At 43.8% G+C, this 20,113-nt stretch overlaps 1 protein-coding gene across 1 annotated transcript in view; it reads right to left on the reverse strand.

Moving 5' to 3' along the window:
• Positions 1-12,197, reverse strand: part of OTULIN (OTU deubiquitinase with linear linkage specificity) — a 31,931-nt gene extending 19,734 nt beyond the window's left edge. Inside the window, exons 1-3 of the mRNA XM_057709348.1 lie at positions 11,894-12,197; positions 4,200-4,276; positions 450-544 (exon numbers count right to left, since the gene is read on the reverse strand). Of these exons, the coding sequence (XP_057565331.1) occupies positions 450-544; positions 4,200-4,276; positions 11,894-12,045 (324 nt within the window). The 5' untranslated portion in view covers positions 12,046-12,197. The remainder of the gene's footprint in view (positions 1-449; positions 545-4,199; positions 4,277-11,893) is intronic.
• Between the last annotated feature and the right edge of the window lie 7,916 nt (positions 12,198-20,113).

Consider the following 20,113-nt stretch of genomic DNA (forward strand, 5'->3'; position numbering starts at 1 on the left):
AAGTAGTTCCAGATCCCTCTGCTTAGGATGTATAGGAGAGTCCAGGCCCCTAGAACCGGAGGACATGAAAATAAACCCGAGCGGGGACAGCAAAAGTATGACATCTGAGCCTTTTACCTCACCAGGCCAGAAGGGTGTTATTCCCAAATGACCCCAAAAGGACAACCAATGAATGGCTGGCCCAACTCTGAACAGCACAGAGCCATTCATGTGTTTTTCAAAGAAATCAAGTTACTGAATAACTGATAGATTCTGTATTAAAACTCTGACTCCAAACAAGTCCCTTATCTTTGGAGCCTATTTCCTCATCTCTAAAGTTAGAACCAATAATTACATAGCCTAATGGCAGTTGTCATAACTAGTATCTAAAAATACAAATGGGCGTAGTAAATAATTACTTATGATAGACTATTGGAAAGACTCAAAAAGCAGGCATCCAGGCATCATACCTTTTTCATACATGTTGCTTTTTGCGTATTTCCCCTCCATTCTTTTTTGCAGTAGTCCATGATATCCATTTCAGGAGCTACACTTAATCTGGGTTCTGTTCAAGAATCAAAAAGAAGTGGGTGAGGGAGGGGGAAATAATGAAACAAAGCATACTCAGAGTAATGCTACCACCTTACCTGAGAGTTACTTTCTCGCTCACTGCAGTCCCCCAAAATCCAGAATTCCACCACTGCCTGCCACCTGGTCTAGATCTCCAACACCTCGCTCCTAGACGACCACACAGGTCTCCCAGTGGGGCCCCCTGTCACCACACCCTACCAACCATTCTCTACACGGCAGCCAGAGTGGTGCATTTAAAGCATAAGTCAGATGGTACCCGCCACTGCTGGGCTCCAGGGCCTCCCATCACACTCAGATTCTACTCCCTTACTACCTACAAGGGCCTCCGGTCCTGGCCCCCCACTGCCTCTCTGGCCTCAGCTCTCACCACTCCCTATACTGACGGCTCCGGCCCTACGTGCGTCGTACGGGCTCCTCACTCCCTGCAAGTCTCTGCTCACCTCTGACACTGAGACCCAATATCAAAACGCCACACACACACATACACACACACGCACACCCACACACCCCCCCTTCATGCCATTCCCCTTACATAGTTTTTTGTTTTTCTTCTTGGCACTGATTGACACCTGACGTATTTCTTTTTCTGTACCCTACCTCCCCCACCCCAACACACACACGCACACAGCAAAACATGAGCTCCCTGAAGGCAGGAGCTTGTCTTGTTTCTCAGCTGTGCCCTCAGCACCTGCAACCACAATGACCGAGATGTCTGTGAATACTGTCCAGATTACACATGCAGCAGTCTAAGCTATGAGAAGATACATCTAGTGACTTGTAATTTGTTTTTTATATCCATTACACAGAGATAATGCCTCTACCACAAAAGTATATTTAATCATCTTTATTTAGTTTTATGCTGCCTTGATCCCAAAAGGCTACAAACTTGATAATCAGCCAGAAACTAACGGAGCTCTCGATGTTAGCTGACCCACACACCTTGTTTGATTCTAATAACACGTCCCCCCCAAATTAAAATACAACTTATGATCAGACAAATGATATAGTAAAAAAAAAAAACGGCCTTTAGGCTTTCCTTGTTTAGCATGTGAGGTCTGGGGTTTGACTCTGTGGCATACGCACATGCACGCACGTGTGTATGTCTGTGTGTGTGTCTTAGGAAGAAAGAGAGGTAAATTCCCAGGCATATCTTGACTTCCTTTTTAAAATATTATAGAAGTAAATGTTAGCAAAGAAATCAGGATATAAACACAGAAGTATCTTACAACATATTTACTCAGCAGGAAGTCGTACACGAAACAAAGATGTTATATTCAGCTCAATTCAACAAACACTGCGTGTCTAGTATGTGCCAAGCACTGAGCTAGGAACGGGGGGGTGTGAAGACCATCAAGCCCCAGATTCTGTCCTGAATGGGAGTAGGGACTAGAGAAGCAGAAAGGACCACAGGCACTCACCACGCTGGGTGTGACAGATGCAGGATGACTGGTGGAAGGGCACTGGAGGAGCCCCTAAGCCCTTCTTGCTGTTCAGGTAAATCAAATTTTTTTTTTAAACACAAAACGTAAGAACTGCCTCTTTTAAAAATCTCATGATAAATCCTTTGATAAGGAAAATAAACCTTTTATATAAAAGGAAAAATAACACACATACAGATCCCAGATACATTTATCTGTGGCGTAAGTCAAGATTGGCTTAAAGGTGAAACAGACCCCTGGAACATAATACACGGAGACCACAAACACGACAGCTGCAGAGCCGACCCTCAAAGAAAGATCAGTCATTGTTTAAAGTCAATAAACACTTTCTGAGTGTCTATTTAGTGGAGGGAAGAGTTCCCTTTTATCGCCTTTCTACTCACCTCCCCACAAAGCCCGAGGAATTACAAACATCCCGAGTTGAGGACATTTACTGGGGCACCATTCTGTCACAAGGCAGAGCACGCTTCCAGCTCAGTAAGGGCCTCCCGGGAAGAGAGTCCAGCCTTGCTGCTCTTGCAGTCCTCTTTCCTGTTCACACTGAGATAAGACCCTGGCCCTGGGCAGGGCAGCGTGGGCCCCACACCTCAGGACCGAGGGAGGAGGCAGGAGGCTCACCGGGCTCAGAGGCCATGCCACAGGCCATGGTCCTGTGCTGAATCAGAGGTCCATGTGAGACAGTGAGGGTAGGAAAACGGATACTTGCACAGCTGCTAGCAGCAGAATTATACTTTCAGTCCCATCCTGCTGCTGTCGTTTGGGAGGAGGATTCCCACAGCCACCACACGCCGGCCTCCAGGCCAGAAGCTGAGCTGCAAGACAGGCGGTGCCTGACCTCAAGCGGCTGAAAGTATACAACAGTCCCTCGCTTTGTTTAACTGCACACAACACACACAGATTACTGTTTCCAGGAAAGAACATTTCTAATGGCCAAAACCCCCACCAAAAACAAACGTAAAAAACACAAAGAGGGAAGCTGAAAACCAGAGTGGCGACCAGAAGCTGAAATAACCAAGAGGTTTGTTCCTTAACCACCACATGATGACAAAGACAAGGATTCAGACCCTCAGAGGATGGGAAGTTAAAACCTCTCCAGAACGCTGGGGCTCTCAGAGAGCTGTGGGGTGAGCGAGAAAGCAAGAGGCCCTGCAGATATAAGAACAAGCAATGACTGAAGCAGCACCTTCTTCTCAGGAACATGACTGATGAGGACTGACTCCAAGGTCAACCGTGTGCAACTGCAGCAGCGGATCCGAGCGTCCTCTGAAGGTCATGGGGGACTGGCACACACTGGGCTGGACCACGATAAAGAACATCTCCCTTGGCTACCACAGTGAAGAGTTCCACAAACTCCTTGTGAGGAAGACTCGGAGATTATCATCAAAGACCCCATTTTGTATCTTTGTTCCTCATTACACGTATAATACTTTGCTAACCATACAATAAACAGGAGCTAGTTCTTAAACCAGTACAACACACACATAACACAAGGGGTGCACAAGAAAATGCCACTTGTACATCATAGGTGGCACATCCCCAAATCAGAGCATCCTGCCTGGGCTCCTGCACAAAGCTAGCTGGGAAGGAATGAGGTACTTCTCCACACACAGCCCCATGGCCGTGCCCGCTGCAGAGGCTCACCCTAGCAGCCATGGGTCGATGAGTGCTGGTGGGGGTGAGCAGAGCTAGCACGACTGAGCAGAGGCACGGACACAAAATCATGAAATGACAGGAGAATTCGTGCTATCAATCCCATGACCTTTCTTTCTTATAAGTTAATCAAATTCACGTGGCCTTCCGCATGCAAAGGCCCAGAGAGCCAGTTTCTCACTAAGTCCTTCCACTTGAAATGAAAAACGCACTTCAAACCCAGACTCACTCTGTAAGAATATATGGAAGTCAAGAACTGAGAGAGAGTGATGTCAAGAGATTACACAAATCCTCACAGGTGCAAAAACGATATGGATGTAAAGAACACAGGAAAGCACTTGTATTAAAATTTTAAAACCTCAGGAAACAGTATTCCCCAAACATACCTCAGCAAAAGGAATAATCCAATACAGACCATGTGCCTAAGAATGTTTACGAGGAAGTACATCTCAATATTTTATGAAAATGGATATATCGATTTAACTGCATTTTCTACTATGAACAGTAAGAACTCTATAAATAAAACAATTCCAAACATACCTGATGACCCTCTTTCATGTACAAGTAATTCTTTCTCCTTTTCTATTTCATCCGCCGCACGATACATGTCCTCCTCGCTGAAATCATACCAAATTAGACATTTCAAAAATTCGTTGCACTGACATTTTCCCTCTCATCACAATATGCAACTGCTTAAAAAATTTATAAGACAAGCAAAGTTTAACATTTTCATATTACATGATGACACTCATAAAATATTGGTCTTTTATCTTAGACTCATGTTTCTAGCATTCCAACTAGAGTTTTTTACTTTAAGTGAGACATTTTACACCACTCCACTGGCCACATGGCTCTGAGGTCATTGCAAATGTAATGTGTTTAATGCCTCACGAATGTAAGCATCTTAGCATGCATCTTATCAGTGAAGCCACGCCATGACTCTTCAAATTCCAAGGATGCAGATAGTGAAAATAAAAGTATACAGGAGTGCAGGCCAATTGCTAACTTTAGTATGTCACAAGCAATTTTACAAGAGCTACTCTAAACACAAGGATAGGAGATTTACAAGTCCCCAAAGCTACAAACCCCGCCGCCGGGATCCCCTCCTGCTCCCTGACCCTCACATGCAAGCAGCCACTCGCCTTCAGCTGAGCACATCCCTACCATCCCACATACCTCCTGAGTCTCTGGGCTCCTTTAGTGAGCTAACAAGAACCTATTAAGTCCTGGAAAGGGAGAAAACCCCACTGGGTGCTAGACAAGGATGAAAAACAAGACTTCCGAGTTTTACCGTGCCTCCTTTTCCCCTCAAAATACACCACAACGTGACTGATGAGCAACAGAAATGTCAACTCTATCTTTGCTGAAACCACAAGAAATGTGAAAGCCCAAACCGTCCAGAAGTGGAAGAAGGGGTAGTAAGGGATGGAGGACAGCAGTAAGAGAGCAGAAGCCTCGAGGCTGGTGGAGGAGCATCGCTGGAAGGGAGACCAGTACGCCCTGCAGGGACCCAGAAAATCTCAGGAGCTGGAGATGCCAAGTACTTCAGAGGGTATAGGAGACACCCAGGGCCGAAAACAAGGAAACTGGCTGATGTACACATTGGGAGAGATCGGACCCCCAATTTCCGGCACTCCGTCCTCACGACAGCACACCCCCACTCCTCACACAAGATGGGAGGCTCCAGGCACAATGGACACCGGAAGGAAGAGTTACTAAGGAACTAAGTGAAGGACTCGAGATACATACTCTGCATCCCTGAGTCCCTGAGCTCCCCAGCTCCTAGTGCACGGCTTAGCACAGCCAGAGGAAAGAGGAAGAGGTGAGAGGGGGAACCAGAGACAGAAGGGCTGCTGAGACAGACTGAGGTAGGGACTGACAAACCCTCCACCCCTCTGAAACCCTTCAATGGCTCCCAAATAAGCAAGGAAGTCTAAATCTGGACCCACCCCATCACTCTAGCCTGTTTTCTGTGATTGCCCTACACACACCCACAGCTGTGTCCAAACACCTGACCCACACCAGCCTGTGCTTTTACACCGGTGACTGGCTCCATCCATGTCCCTGGCGTGAATGGCTCACTGCCTACCACACCAGGGCACATGCTGTGGGGGTGACCTCGCTGTAGGGTGCCAGGGTTGGAGTCAGACTGTCAGAGTTTAACCACTCCTCACTAGCCATATGTATAACCGTGGAATTAAAGTGACCACACTTCTCAGCACCTAGATTTATCCACCTGTAAAAAGGACAGTAAGAGTACTCACCTCAAGACATTGTTGTGAAAATAGACACATAAATACTCAGCACTTGAAACAGTTAGGTAGCCTTACTAATTCTCATACTATATCCACCCATGTAGAGTAGTAATAAACAATTCACCCAATGATCATTGCTTATTCCTTTTTTCCTTTTTTTTTTCTCTACATAAAGGTGATGGTGCATGTGCGCCTGTCTTTTTTTTAATGTTGTGGGGTTGAGAGGACATATTAGGGAAAAGGTACTTTCCATGTGCTCTAACCCCAGTGAGATTTCAAGTAAAAGGTGTGATGTCACCCATGGAGCCCGTGCCAGGGTTAAAAGTGAACAGAAACCAGATTCGCAGGAACTATACATCAAACGCTTAAAATAAGAAGTGACTAAATGTGTTAGTTCTTCTTTCAATAGTTTAATGTTAGCCTTTGGCCTCCTTTCTAGCTTTATCAAATAGGAGAGAAATTCTGATCGTATAAAACAGGCACTGAAGTGAATCATGTTCACAACATCATCATCAGAGGCATGTCTTTGGGGAAGCCACTTCCCTAATTTTGGCCTCAGTTTTCTCATCTTTGAAACGAGAAGTCCAGACAAGATCTAAATGATCTACATGGTTCCTTTTCCAGTTCTTAATTCTAACGGACTATGAAATCTATTCACACTTCAAGTGAATTCTGTGCCTATGGGCAGGCATATTTGCCTCCACTCTTGTCTCCTTCCTTTCTAATCTATAAAATAACCAAAGTGCAACGGCCACACCAGTGCCCAGAGGAGGTTCTCTAAACAGGCATCTCTCTGCACAGCCGCAAATACAAACTCCCCCAAAGACTAACAGGAGAGGGACAAAAAGCAGTCAACAGGAGAATTAAATGCAAAGGGAAGACAGCAGAAAGGGAGATTACTGGAAATAAAAATGTGGTGATTCAAGAGATGCAAAACTAGTAAAGCAGAAATTGAAGAATGGGAGGCCCAGAGTATATTCAAATTACTTTAGCCACACTAGATATCATTCATATCCCATGCACAAATGTTTGCTAACTTCCACGGCCACCAAGCACATGTAGCCAAGGACATGTGCTAACTTGCCGAGGCCACCAGGGAAACTGTAATATGGCTTTTAAAGGCCACCTTATTTCCGTGGGAGAGAGGATAAGGTATAAGTTCAAGCAATAAAACTCAATCAATATGGTCAGGAAAGAAGACATTTAATAGCCAAAATGAAATATTCATCCAACATAAGGACCACCAACTGGAAAGAAAGATGTGTGAAAGCAAGAAAAATTAAAATAATTTTACTTAAGAAAATACTTCACTCAATAAACTTTTGCTTTAACTTTTTAAAGTATCAAAATATTAAAGCTGAAAATAACAACAAAAAGAAATTATAGTTAGGAATCTGAAATAGCTAAAGGTTTAAATCTTTGTCGTGGGAAAGGAAGATAGCAAAACAATGAAAGGAAAGGGGATATTACATGATAAGATAAAATCCTTGATGCTGATCAGTTTCAGAAATTTGGCAATCTTTTGTGTGTGTCAAGTTGGGGTGGGGGTGAGGAGTGTCCACCGTCTAACACAAAGAGGCCATTGAAGTCCATAGGCTCAAATGACCACCACAGCAAAAGTTTCCTTCTAGAAAACACACAGATCGCTAGAAAAGTAGTGAAGAAAAGTCTTAAATGTGACTTGATTTACTGGGAACCATGGCTTGTGAGTCATACTCAAGTACACAGTTGAGTTAAATTTTAAAACCAAAATGCTAATAATTCCTACTTAGAAAATTAGTAGTTTAGCACCATAATGTTACTTTAAAGTGTGTATTTTCAAGCTCCCATCTTCTCTTAGAGAGGAAATATTTTACTCTTAAGGCAATATAGACCATTAAGTAGGTTACATGACATTGTCTACTAAATTATAACCTTCCTCTTGCTCTGTTCAAAGACCTGGATAATAGTACGTTTGAAAACTTAATTTAAAAATGCTTTATACATATAGACAAAATTATACGATTCCCCAAAACAAAAGCTATAAGCTAAAAACGCAGAGCTCAGTGAAGCAGAAGACATTTCTGTGAAGAAAATTTTTCAACTTCCGATATAACACATAATATGAAAAAAGTCAATTTTAACACATATGCAAAGCTAACAAGCAGCATTTTAATCACTCACCGTTATGAACATTTGCACGAAGTTCCCCTTAGTTATCTACAAAAGCTAAACTGAGTATGACTCTGTTCAGCTCTCTGCACCTGAACGCTGCAGTTTATGCTTAACTTGGCCTGTCCTCGAAGATTAATGGCCCAGGCAGTGTTGGTGAGACAGTGTCAACCACTGTGACACCATGTACCGTCCCACACAGGCACAGGAAAAGCAAAGACCACTCAACCCAGCCTTGCTCCACCTCTTAGTGGTTGTATAGATGAGTGAACAACACATCAAATGCAGGAAAGTACCGGCACCCAGGCCAAAATTCCACCTCCTTTCTGCAAGTGGACTTTCCGTGACTGGGTCATGCTACTCCACGTGACTTCCAGAGGTGTCTGGGAACAACTGAGACATCCTCAACAATGAGGTTTCTCAGAGGCATCCCAACTCCGAAGCAGGTTCTACACCCAGGTGGGGGAAGGGCAGGAGGGAGTAGCTGTTACCCCATCAAAGATGGCCCCCTTCAGAGCTGCTAAGGTGGGAGGTGGGTGGAAAACACATTCACACAAGAGTACATGCTGCAACACCCAAGAACAATGGCTTCACAATTTGTTGTTCACAGCCCTTCTGAGAATCCACAGCTTTCCTCAGAACTCAGTCCAGAAAGACATAAATACACATATAATTTTGCCTTCAGCTTCAGAGGGGTACACAGACACATCATGCCCCCCCCTCCCCCAGCCAGCCTGTGGACCCCAGGTTCAAACCCTGTCGCACCGTCAGGCAGACAGAGACAGACCATGGTGTAGTCTCACTTCTCAATTCCCTAAGCATGTCTAGCCTGGCCACCAGCCATGTCCCAGAACCATCCTGGTCCGCAAGGACTGTAGTGTTAGCTTAGCTAAGAGGAAGAAGTGGACACAGCATAAGCTTCAACTGTACGGGTCAGGTGAGCAGGAGATGGTGTATAGGAGCCCCGCTGATAGGAAAAGTGAGGAAGTTTCCAAAAAAGTCAACTGAATCTGGTCTGACCTAATACTTCCTCAAAAGGGAACCTAAGTCATCCTGTGAGCCATCTTTAGGATTTGTCCAAGGGATGCCAGCCAACCATAGCTCTCAAGTAAACGAAGAAAAAAAGGAAAGAAAGGAAAGGAAGGAAAGAGATTTAGGAAGCATCTTATTCATATGATTTTTGTCCTTCTCCCTCACTATTTGTCTCCCTTGCAAAACACTGAGTTCAGTCACAAGGAAGTGGTATCCTACAGCACAGCCTAGGAAATGAGCTGTCCCTTCCCCTACCCATCACTGCACCCCTCAAAGTCACAACCCGAATGTACAATATAACAGCTGCAAAAGTTGGGCTATGATTTGTATTCATAATTTCTATCCACTGAATGAATTAAAATGACTCCGCAGGATACCTCAAAACATCTGCATTTTATGGTGTTTCATATTTCCAGGTGCAAATATTTTACTCAATTCCTGTGCAAGGCAAACTCTACTCTCAAAAACTATTTTAGGACCTAGTTCAGGCATTACATTATTTATTTAAATCTACACTCCATTACTTGGGCACATATATCATCATGTAAGAACTGATGTGCACACATTATATTACAAACTATACAAGAGGTAACATTTATACGATGCAGTACAGTTTCTGTAGCCCTTAGGAAAATATCACAGCGCAATGAGACACAGCCCCACTGCCCACATAATAAACAACAAAGCCCCAAACATAAGACATGATGCTCAGAAGCTGTCATTTGAAGTTATCTTCACCTCCTTCCCCTGGTTCCCCCTTGTTCTCTTATGAGAGTTAAAAGAGAATGAGATCATCAAAGACAGCAAAAATAGGAAAAAAAGAAATTCAGCTACTAAATAAATGGCGAATTGGAACACCTATTCCAGAAGGAAAAAAAAAAGTGAAGTTTGCAGTCATTATAAGTTATGTCCCTCTGCCTGGTTTTACTGAGGAAGCCAGAAGGACAATGGGGGAGGTCCTCACCCAGGCATCAGGGAACATGGCTCTGAAACCTACTCCCCTGCCTCCCTGGCCAAGCAGCATCTATCAAATCTGCAACTCAGTTGTCTAACGTGTAAAATGACAAACTTAGGCTAGGGCGTTTGTGTGTGTGTGTGTGTGTGTTTTTAAATTTAATTAATTTATTTTTATTTTTGGCTGTGGTGGGTCTTCGTTGCAGCGCAGGCTCTTCGCTGCAGCAAATGGGCTTGTCTCTAGTTGTGGCCCGCGGGCCCCCGGGCTCCGCAGTTTGCAGCACGCAGAAGGCTGGATTTTTTAGATTCCTTTCAGCTCCATGCCTATAATTCTACTGACAGTAGACAGAAGAGGCACCTGTGCCACAAAACCTTTTCATCGGGAAAGAGTGCTCCTTTTGCACCATGACCCATTTCCGCCGGTGCTCAGACTCTAGGAACCACATCCAGCAGAAAAAGTGCCAAATAATTCTCGAGTATTTTGCAGACCATGGTTCGGACTGGGTGCTCTCACTGCCAGGGCCCAGGGTTCGATCCCTGGTTGGGGAACTAAGATCCCACAAGCTCTGCAGCGTAACCAAAATAAAAATTAAAAAAAAAAAAAAAAAAAAAAAAAACCTGGATGTAATTTTTTAAAATAAAATAAAAATCAGGACATTTCAAACGAAACTCAGAATACCCGGATTCTTCACAGAAAACCAGCGACTATAGGTTGGAACTTAGTGGACCCTGTCCCCATCGGACTCAGCTCTTCAGGAACCCATGGTCTACACCTCACCAGCTTCATTAGGGTTACCTGCCTAGCTCCTGGGGGCAGGAGTTTGAGACCTCCTGCTCTAAGTCTTTCCCAGTGGCCATTAACCCATTAAGTGTGGATAATAATATCCCAAGGGGGTTGGGTGCTCAATGAGAATGTCAAAGCCCACGATAAAGAACCATGCAAGCAAAAATTATTATAATACATTAACTACAATAGCAGCTCCCCCCAGGGCCCCTTTTTAGGAAATTGGGGGGGGGGGGTAAGCGCACTTTCCGATCAATTAAGATCTGTCAAACTGGTTATGTGAGTGCTTTCGTCAATTCTGGAATTCCAAAGGCATTTCTATGTGACTAGAACTTGAAAGTGCAGAATAGTTTCAGCCTTCAAGTTTATATTCTGCTTCCACCCCTACCCCCAGACCCTCGCAGAAACTATAAAACTCTTCCGATTTACGCCGCCTTCTTCACAAAGAATTGATCTAACTAGCACTGCCCTTCGCAATTAAAACTAAAGGGGGTTGGGGACATCTACTTAAGCAGCTAACGGGCAAAACAATTGGGTCAGATTCCGTCCAAAGTCTGTCCAACAGGTGGGACGCTCCATCAAGTGGAGACTTGCCGTCCAAGAACAAACATGTCGCGTGGCTCAGTTTTCCTAGGGTTGTGACAGGGACAACCTTATCTCCTTCCCGCAACAGGTGGGGGGGACAGATCTGATGGGAGTGAGTTACCATATAATATGCTCCTGGAGTTTGTCTCCCAAGTTTCCGGAGCTTTCTTTCGCTTTAGAGCTATGAAGATGTCAAAAAAGGGGGTGGGGGTTCTGGATAACCAGCATTTTAAGACGCGCCTTCCAGGAAAACGTTTGTAATCGGACACTAGATACGAGTGTCTTCACAATCCTCTGTCACCGACGACCTTACTTCGAAGCGAGGCAGCGAAGGGCCCTCCGCCGGCCACTCCCCCGCCAACCCCACCCCATCGCACCCCACCCCCAGCCTGCCCATGGGGGCCGAGCCCGGTGCCCGCCCGCCCGCCCGCCCCTGCCGTCCCCACCGTCCCCGGCCCGCGCCCCGCACTCACTGCTCGGCCGGGCACCGCACGGCGGCCCGAGGCTGCCCGCCGGCCGCCGCCTTCCCGCCCTCCGGCGCCGCGGCCCCCGCCTCCCGCGCCGGCTTCTCGGCACAGCTCGCCCCCCGCCACGCTCCGGGCTGAGGCATCGTTCCCCGACTCATGGGGCCGCCGCCAGCGGCGGCGCCGCAGGGATTCGGCCGCCTCCCAGCGACCCGGAGCCCTTCCCGTCGGGGCGCCCGGCCGTGGCCGCCGCCGCCGCCGCAGCTCCGCTGCCCGCCGGCTACCGGCCGCACACCGGACGCTTCCACGCGCGTCACCACCGCCCGCCCCGCGACCTCTGACCTGCGGCGAGGGGGCGGGGCCCGCGACGGCCCGCTTCCCGCGACGCGGAGCCTGCGCATGCGCCTGCCCGGGCCGAGCCGCCCGGGAGGACCGCCCACGTGAAGCGCTTTAGTGCGCTTGCTCCTCCCGCGCGCCGCCGGCCCGCCTTGGAGTTCCCCGCGCGCGCTCGTGGCCCCGCGAGTGCGGCCGCTGCTCGTCCCCGCGTTCCCGGGCGTGAGGGAGAGAAAGCACTGGAAGAGCGGCGTGACGTGTACTCGGTGAGGAGGAGGCGGAAGGCCGGCCTGAGGCGTGAAGGGCGCTAACAAGTTTGAGCGCCTAATAGTGTCGCTCTGGGCTTGGGAGCCGCACCCTCCCCCGGCGGGGCTTCCTCGGCTGTAGAGCGAGGGATGCGGTCCGCTTGGGTGATGTGCGGCTGGCCCGGACGCCCCCAGGGACAGTTCCGTCACCACCCGGCCCCGAGCCCAGCGCCCAGCGGGCTTGGGCCTCCGGCGTGGGGTGGGGCTTGTCGCTCCAGGGCCGAGTTACAGCCCTCCCCTCCCTGAGGGCGAGAAGGGGTTCAGGGCTCTCCCCGACCGGTGAGCCAGCGCAGCAAGGTGTGTGTGTGTGTGTTGTTGGACTACCTTCTTTCAAATGGGAAATTTGGTTTTAGGAGGCGCAAGAGCAAAGGGAAAATATGAACAGACTTCACAGATCAAAAGACAAAAAAGGTTTCCTCTCTGGGGAGGGAATAGCGGAGTAGCCGCTGAAGATGCGCCGCAGTCCTGAGTGCAAGGGGCAAAGAGCGCAGGGCTAAAGGATGGAAGGGAATGGCATGGGCAGTTCAGAAACTTACAAGTAGTTCTGGGGCAAAACGGGTTCATAATGGGGTTTTATTGAAAGAGGAACCTGGAAGAAGGGTACTGGAGACCAGATCTTGAAAAGCCTCTTTGGGCTAACTAGGAACCTTGTGTTTGATCCTCCTTGAAAGGTGGGAAGGAGATTGTTTTAAAAGGTGAATATGTCTGTAGCTAGAGAAAAGATTGGAAAAGGGCAAGACAGGGAGCCCAGTATAAGGAGACTAAGTACTAGTGGCCGTCAAGGGGAGAAACTGGCTGGAAAGAATACTTGGATTTTATGGCAAAGAACTATGGCGGGTGTTCCGCCTTTAATTTTATTTGAAAAAGTAAAATACATATGCTAAAAAAATTCAGAGCAGACAAAATATGTAGTCATATTTGGAATACATATACATAAGGGAATGGGATTATAGTGGGATGACTAGTATCCCCTAAAATTCATTCTCCAACTGTAAATGCAATGTGACCTTATTTGGAAATAGGTTCTTTGAAGATGTAATTAGGTAAAATGAGGTCGTGCTGAATTAGAGTGGGTCTAAAAACTAATATCTGGTATCCTTATATAAGAGGAGAGGATGCAGAGATATATTGATAGAAGGAATTAGGACATGTGAAGATGGAGGCAGAGACTGGGGTGATGTAGCTAGAAGTCAAGAAATGCCAGGAGCCACTAGTAGCAAGGAAAAGACAAAGGTTATGTCAAAGAAGAAGCATGGCCCTGCTAACAGCTTGATTTCAGATACCTACTCTCAAGAACTGTGAGAGGATAAATTGCTGTTGTTTTAAGCCTCTTGGTTTGTGGTACTTTGCAATAACAGACCTAGGAAACTAATACAGGGATGAAGATGAAGGCTTGTAAAATACTATCAGGCTGAATTTATTGATAAGAGTCTACTAAGCAGATACACTTTAGCTTAGATACACTTGACCTCAAAGGGTTAGAAAAAGCTTATGTTTGTTTGATTGGTTGCTGAGTATGTCCCTTCCCATTATGCCTGTGGAGCTAAGAAAATAACCACAAGATAGGTTTCAGAGCCCAATAAACCCACTGTGAGAAAAAACCAAGTGAAAACACCGTTGATCACTTGACTTCCTTCCACCCAAAAGTGCCTACACTAAATGAAGTTGAAGTGTTGGAACTGCCTAGGATACTGTAGAGGAAGATCCCAAAGTCTTGGGAAGATTGGAATCTTCGAGTTGATTTATCACATAAGACTCTCACCCACATTACCCTTCAATGTGACTATGAGAAAAAATTTGTGAAGTGAGTCCCAGCATCCTTGAAGAAACCTGCAATTGCTCCCCTCTCTATTCAGATGTATCTTACAGTGGAGCCTGTTGTCATCAAACTGGGATTCTTAAATGCAGTGGTGATGATAGGATCTTAGGGTGGCAGGGAGGGACCAATGTGGTTACTGTAATGGACAGCTGAGCCAAAGCAGTAATCAGAATTGTGTGACTTTCAGAGACCTGTGGTATTGGCTAGTTGATCATGGTGTCCCTAGAAAAGAAATAGATGGATAATTATTAAATTCTTACTTGGTCTTTATAAGCAGAAGAGTTCTGGGAATATCCCTGCTGGTCCAGTGGTTAGGACTCTGCTCTCACTGCCAAGGTTCAATCCCTGGTCAGGGAACTAAGATCCCATAAGCTGCGCAGCACGGCCAAAGAAAATAAGCAGAGGAGAGTTCTAGGTCTACGAACAGAAACCCCAACTTGTATCACCAAAACAGAAAGTCACAGCCTCTCAGTCAGTTCCCAGGCTTAAGCCAATTTACATACCCAGAACTCTTTGAAGGGGAGGCCAGGTATTCTTGAGGAAGGACCCTACTTCATTGCCAAAAATGTATAGTGTTATTTTTTTCCCAGGCTTCCCCAAAGGGTCCTATAGCCATCTACTGGAGTGACTGTACATTAGGGGAAAGGAAATAACAATTCTTTGGGGGGCTTAGTAGATAATGGTTTTGACCTGACACTAATTCATGGAAACCCAAAACATCACTGTGTCTACCTATCAGAGTAGGGACTTGTGAACGTCAAGTTATCGGTGGAATTTTAGCTTAGGTTCATCTTACATGAGGCCCAGTGGGTCTCTGAACACATCTGATGGTTATTTCCCCAGTTCCAGAATGCATAAAAAATGCACATGCTCAGCAACTGGCAGGATCCCCACAATGGTCCCCTGACATGTAGAATGAAAGCTGTTAACTGTAGGAAAGGACAAATGGAAGCCACTAGAACTGTTACTACCTATAAAAATGTAAACCAAAACAATACCACATTTTTGGAGGGATGGCAGAGATTAGCACCACTGTCAAGAACTTGAAAGTTGCAGAGGTGGTGATACATACCACATCCCTTTTCAACTCACCTATTTGGCATGTGCAGAAGACAGATGGATCTTGGAGAATGACTGGATTTTTGTAAATCTGATGATGTGATGATTCTAGTTGCACTGCTATTCCAGATGTGGTTTCATTGCTTGAGCAAATCAACACATTTCCTAGTACCTGGTGTGCAGCTATTGATCTGGCAAATGCTTTTTCCTTTATATGTGTTGAAAAAGACGACCAGAAGGAATCAACTGGCAAGGCCAACAATACACCTTCACTGTCCTATCATAGCATATATCAACTCTTCAGCCTTATGTTATGATTTAGTCTGCAGGGACTAAATCTCCCACCCTTTCCCCTTCCACAGAACATCACAGTGGTCCATTACAGTGATAATGATATGCTGATTGGTCCTGATAAACAAGAAGTATCAATTACTGTACACATATTGGTAAGATATTTGCATATCAGAGGATGGGAAATAAATCCCCCTAAACTGGAAGGCCTTCTACCTCAGTGAAATTTCCAGGGGCCCGATGGAGTTGAATATATCAAGATATTACTTCTAAGGTGAAGGATAAGTTGTTACATCTGGCTCCTCCTACTGTAAAAAAAAAAAAAAAAGAGGCATAGTATCTAGTGAGAGAAGTCTCTGCAACAGGTCTAGGCTTTAATGCATGTTACTCTGCTACTTGGGTCATATGATTCAGTAGATCCAGTGGTGCTTGAAGTGGCAGATACAGATGATATTAGGAGTCTTTGGCAAGTACCTGTAAGTGAATCACAATACAAACCCTTAGGATTTTGGAGCAAAGCCCTGCCATACTCTGAAGATAACTACTCTCCTTTTGAGAAACAAATTTTGGCTTGCTAATGGACCTTAGTAAAAACTGAATACTTACCCATGGGCCAAGTTACAGTGTTCCCTGAGCTCAGTGATAAATCATATTGATGGTATGGAACCTTCATATGATCGGATGAAAAGGGGACCTCACCCCTGTGATCTTCCAAACACCCTTAACCACAGTCTAATTATGGAGGAGCACCAGACAAATTACAAATTCTGGTAGAGGGGAATCCTAAAAATTATTTCACCAGTTCTCTTCAAAACTGTCAAGGCCACCAAAAACAAGAAAAGTCTGAGAAACTGTCACTCAAGAGGAGTCTAAGGAGACATGACAACTAAATGCAATATGGATGGGGTCCTGGAACAGAAGAGGACACTAGGTTAAAAAAAATAAGTATGAATAAACTCTGGACTTCAGTTAATAATAATGGATCAATATTGATTCATTAAGTAATAAATATACCATACTAATGTAAGATGTTAGGAGAAATTGGGTACAGGGTATATAGGAGCTCTGTACTATCATCTCCATTTTTCTATAAATCTGAAATTGTTCCCCCTGCCAAAGTCTGTTATATAGAAAAAAATCAAACTTAAATCACCATGTCACAAAATAATAAACCAAGACTTTCCAAAGTAAGGGAAAATGTCTAATCATGCTGTTCTTATTTTGTACTTCAATAGAAAGATTTAAAATTTATTTCATTTTTATCTAATCCTTTAAAGCTGTTATTGTGTATGTGTTTTATAGTATACATAATACTACGTGTGTGTATTTTTAATGTATATGTGCATATTGGGAATGTCTAAAATTTTTTTTAACAACATTACAGAACTAAATTATTAGAGAGCAAGTATGTAAACTAAATAAGTCAAAAACTAGATCAGAGTTTCTTAGAGGGAGTTGTGAAAAGTAAGCCCATGAACTGTGATATAATTACAGTTAGCCTACAAAGGGAGTTCAACTCGAGGATGGAAGATGCCTTAGAGGACTGGGATGGGGAGGGTGGGGGGGACTCAAGGGAGGGTGGGGGGGTCAAGGGAGGGAGGGAATACGGGGTTATGTGTATAGAAACAGATGATTGAACTTGGTGTACCCCCCCAAAAATAATAAATAAATAAATAAATAAAAATTTAAAAAAAAAAGTTAAAAAAAAAAAAACCAATTGACTTCCAAAAAAAAAAGACTGGGAGGAAAAAATGTCAACTGAGAAGTCTATATCCAGTGAAAATAGCTTTGTGAAATAAAGGCATTTTCAGATAAACAAAAGTGAATAAACACATGCTGCAAGAAAAAATAAATAAAAAATAATAATTACAGTTAGCCTGTTGTTATGTCAAGATGAATAAATAATAGAAAAATCTATAAGCCCAAGTAAAAACTTATTTAATAACATTGCTAGAGACAATTCCAGGTAGTTTCCAGCTTCCTCTTAGAATCAAACATTCCTAAATTAAATAACTAAAAGTAAAATGGTGGCATTATAATATGTAAGTTCTTAGACTTGGTAACATATTTTGAACCATCTCAAACTAATATTACTTCTTCAGTGGCCTTGCCTAGAATAGTTAATGCATGAAAGATTCTGAGTTCCTTTTCTTTGAACACTTCAGCCCTTATTTACAGTAACCATTCGTGAAAGAATACTACCGAGCCATTACAGTTTTTGTCTGTTGGAGTGATTGATTTTTTTAAATTCTCTGTTAGGAAACTTAGTACAAGTTGAATGTGTATCTCCCTTTTCAATACCAAAAAGCCATATTTTACAGCAAAGTTAAAACACCCTGTATTTTTACTCTGTGGAATTTCCCAATGTCACAGCTATAAAAAATAGACTTCCAGTGTATTCTGTACATCAATTTCTAAAGTAGTCACAGGTACTTTTTAGTTTATTCTAGTTTCACAGGTTCATGTACTACACTCAAGCTTGGCAGGAAGTATCACTAGTTTCACTTAAAAATTAACTACTCTAGGAATACCTGTGTGTTTATTTGAAAGACACTCCCCCCCCCCCCCTTTTCAGCATGTTTCTTGATTGTGGAATGCTCATTATTTTTAAACAGGACTTTGGGGTTGGGAACTACTATGTCTTTGCAGTTCTGAGACTAGAAGAAATAACTACAGGAAAAAATAGGGGAAATAGTTCGTTAAAAATACCTTGCATAACAAGATGCCTTAGAGGACTGGGGCAGGGAGGGTGGGGGGGACTCAAGGTGGGGGAGTCAAGGAAGGGAGGGAATACGGGGATATGTGTATAAAAACAGATGATTGAACCTGGTGTACCCCCAAAAAAATAAAAGAAAAAGAAAAAGAAAAAAAAAAAAAGAACAATTAGACATTTAAGAAAATAAAATTGATACCATAGTGACAAAAATATTAAAAATCCTCACATTTGGAGATGCAGTCATTAAAAAAAAAAAAAAAAATACCTTGCACTAGTAGTGGTTTACCTGGAAACCCCCAAAATTGTCTGCAAGAGTTTTTCTTGGGAGAAGTTTGTGTCATAATGAAATTTATCATGAAATTTAAACCATTTCATACACAAGGAGATGACAGAGAATGATGTTATACAAAGACTTGGAATTCTGGAAAATATTAAACCAATCTTTTGCTTCCAGCTAAAAAGAATTTCATCCTGAACAAATAATTCAGGCAGCTGATAATCTTAAATTATTTGAAGAGCTTCTAAAATGGAATTCCATACCCTTAGTATCTTAATATCTGCTATGGACAGAATCATGGTCCCTCCAAATTCATATGTTGAAGCCCTAACCCCCAGTATGACTATATTTGCTGACATGAGCTGAATATTTGTGTCCTCCCAAAATTCACATGTGGAAACCCTGTTCTCCAATGGGATGGTATTAGGAGGTGGGACCTTTGAGAGGTAATTAGGTTCAGATGCGATCAGAGGGTGGCACCCTTATGAATGAGATTAGTGCCCTTATAAGAGTCACAAGAGTTTCTGGTCTTACACTTAGGTCTTTAATCCCTTTTGAGTTTATTTTTGTATATGATGTTAGAGAATGTTCTAATTTCATTCTCTTACATCTAGCTGTCCAGTTTTCCCAGCATCACTTATTGAAGAGACTCTTTCCTCCATTGTATATTCTTGCCTCCTTTGTCATAGATTAATTGACCATAAGTGCATGAGTTTATTTCTGGGCTTTCTGTCCTATTCCATTGAGCTATATGTCTGTTTTTGTGTTTTGTGTCTGTTTTATGGGTTTATTTCTGGGCTTTCTATCCTGTTCCATTGATCTGTGTATCTGTTTTTGTACCATGCTGTTTTGATTACTGTAGCTTTGTAGTGTAGTCTAAAGTCAGGGCACATGATTCCTCTAGCTCCATTTTTCTTTCTCAAGATTGTTTTGGCTATTCAGTTTCTTTTGTGTTTCCATGCAAATTTAAAATGTTTTTGTTTCAGTTCTGTGAGAAATGCCCTTGGTAATTTGATAGGGTTTGCATTGAATCTGTAGATTACATTGGGTAGTATGGTCATTTCAACAGTATTGATTCTTCCAATCCAAGAACATGGTATGTCTTTCTATCTGTTTGTGGCATCTTCATTTTATAGTTTTTGGAGTACAGGAACTGCTAGAGGAAAATATAAACACTCTTTGACATAAATCACAGCAATATTTTTGGGAGTTTGTCTCCTGGAGTAATGGAAACAAAAACACAAATAAACAAATGGGACCTAATTAAACTTAAAAGCTTTTTCACAGCAAAGGAAATCATAAACAAAATGAAAAGACAACCTATAGACTGGGAGAAAAATATTTGCAAACAATACAACTAATAAGTGATTCATCTCCAAAATATACAAACAGCTCAGACAACTCAAAATCAAAAAACAAAGAACCCAAT

The sequence above is a fragment of the Hippopotamus amphibius genome, chromosome 15, assembly GCF_030028045.1.
Source record: "Hippopotamus amphibius kiboko isolate mHipAmp2 chromosome 15, mHipAmp2.hap2, whole genome shotgun sequence".
NCBI classification, from domain to species: Eukaryota; Metazoa; Chordata; class Mammalia; order Artiodactyla; family Hippopotamidae; genus Hippopotamus; species Hippopotamus amphibius.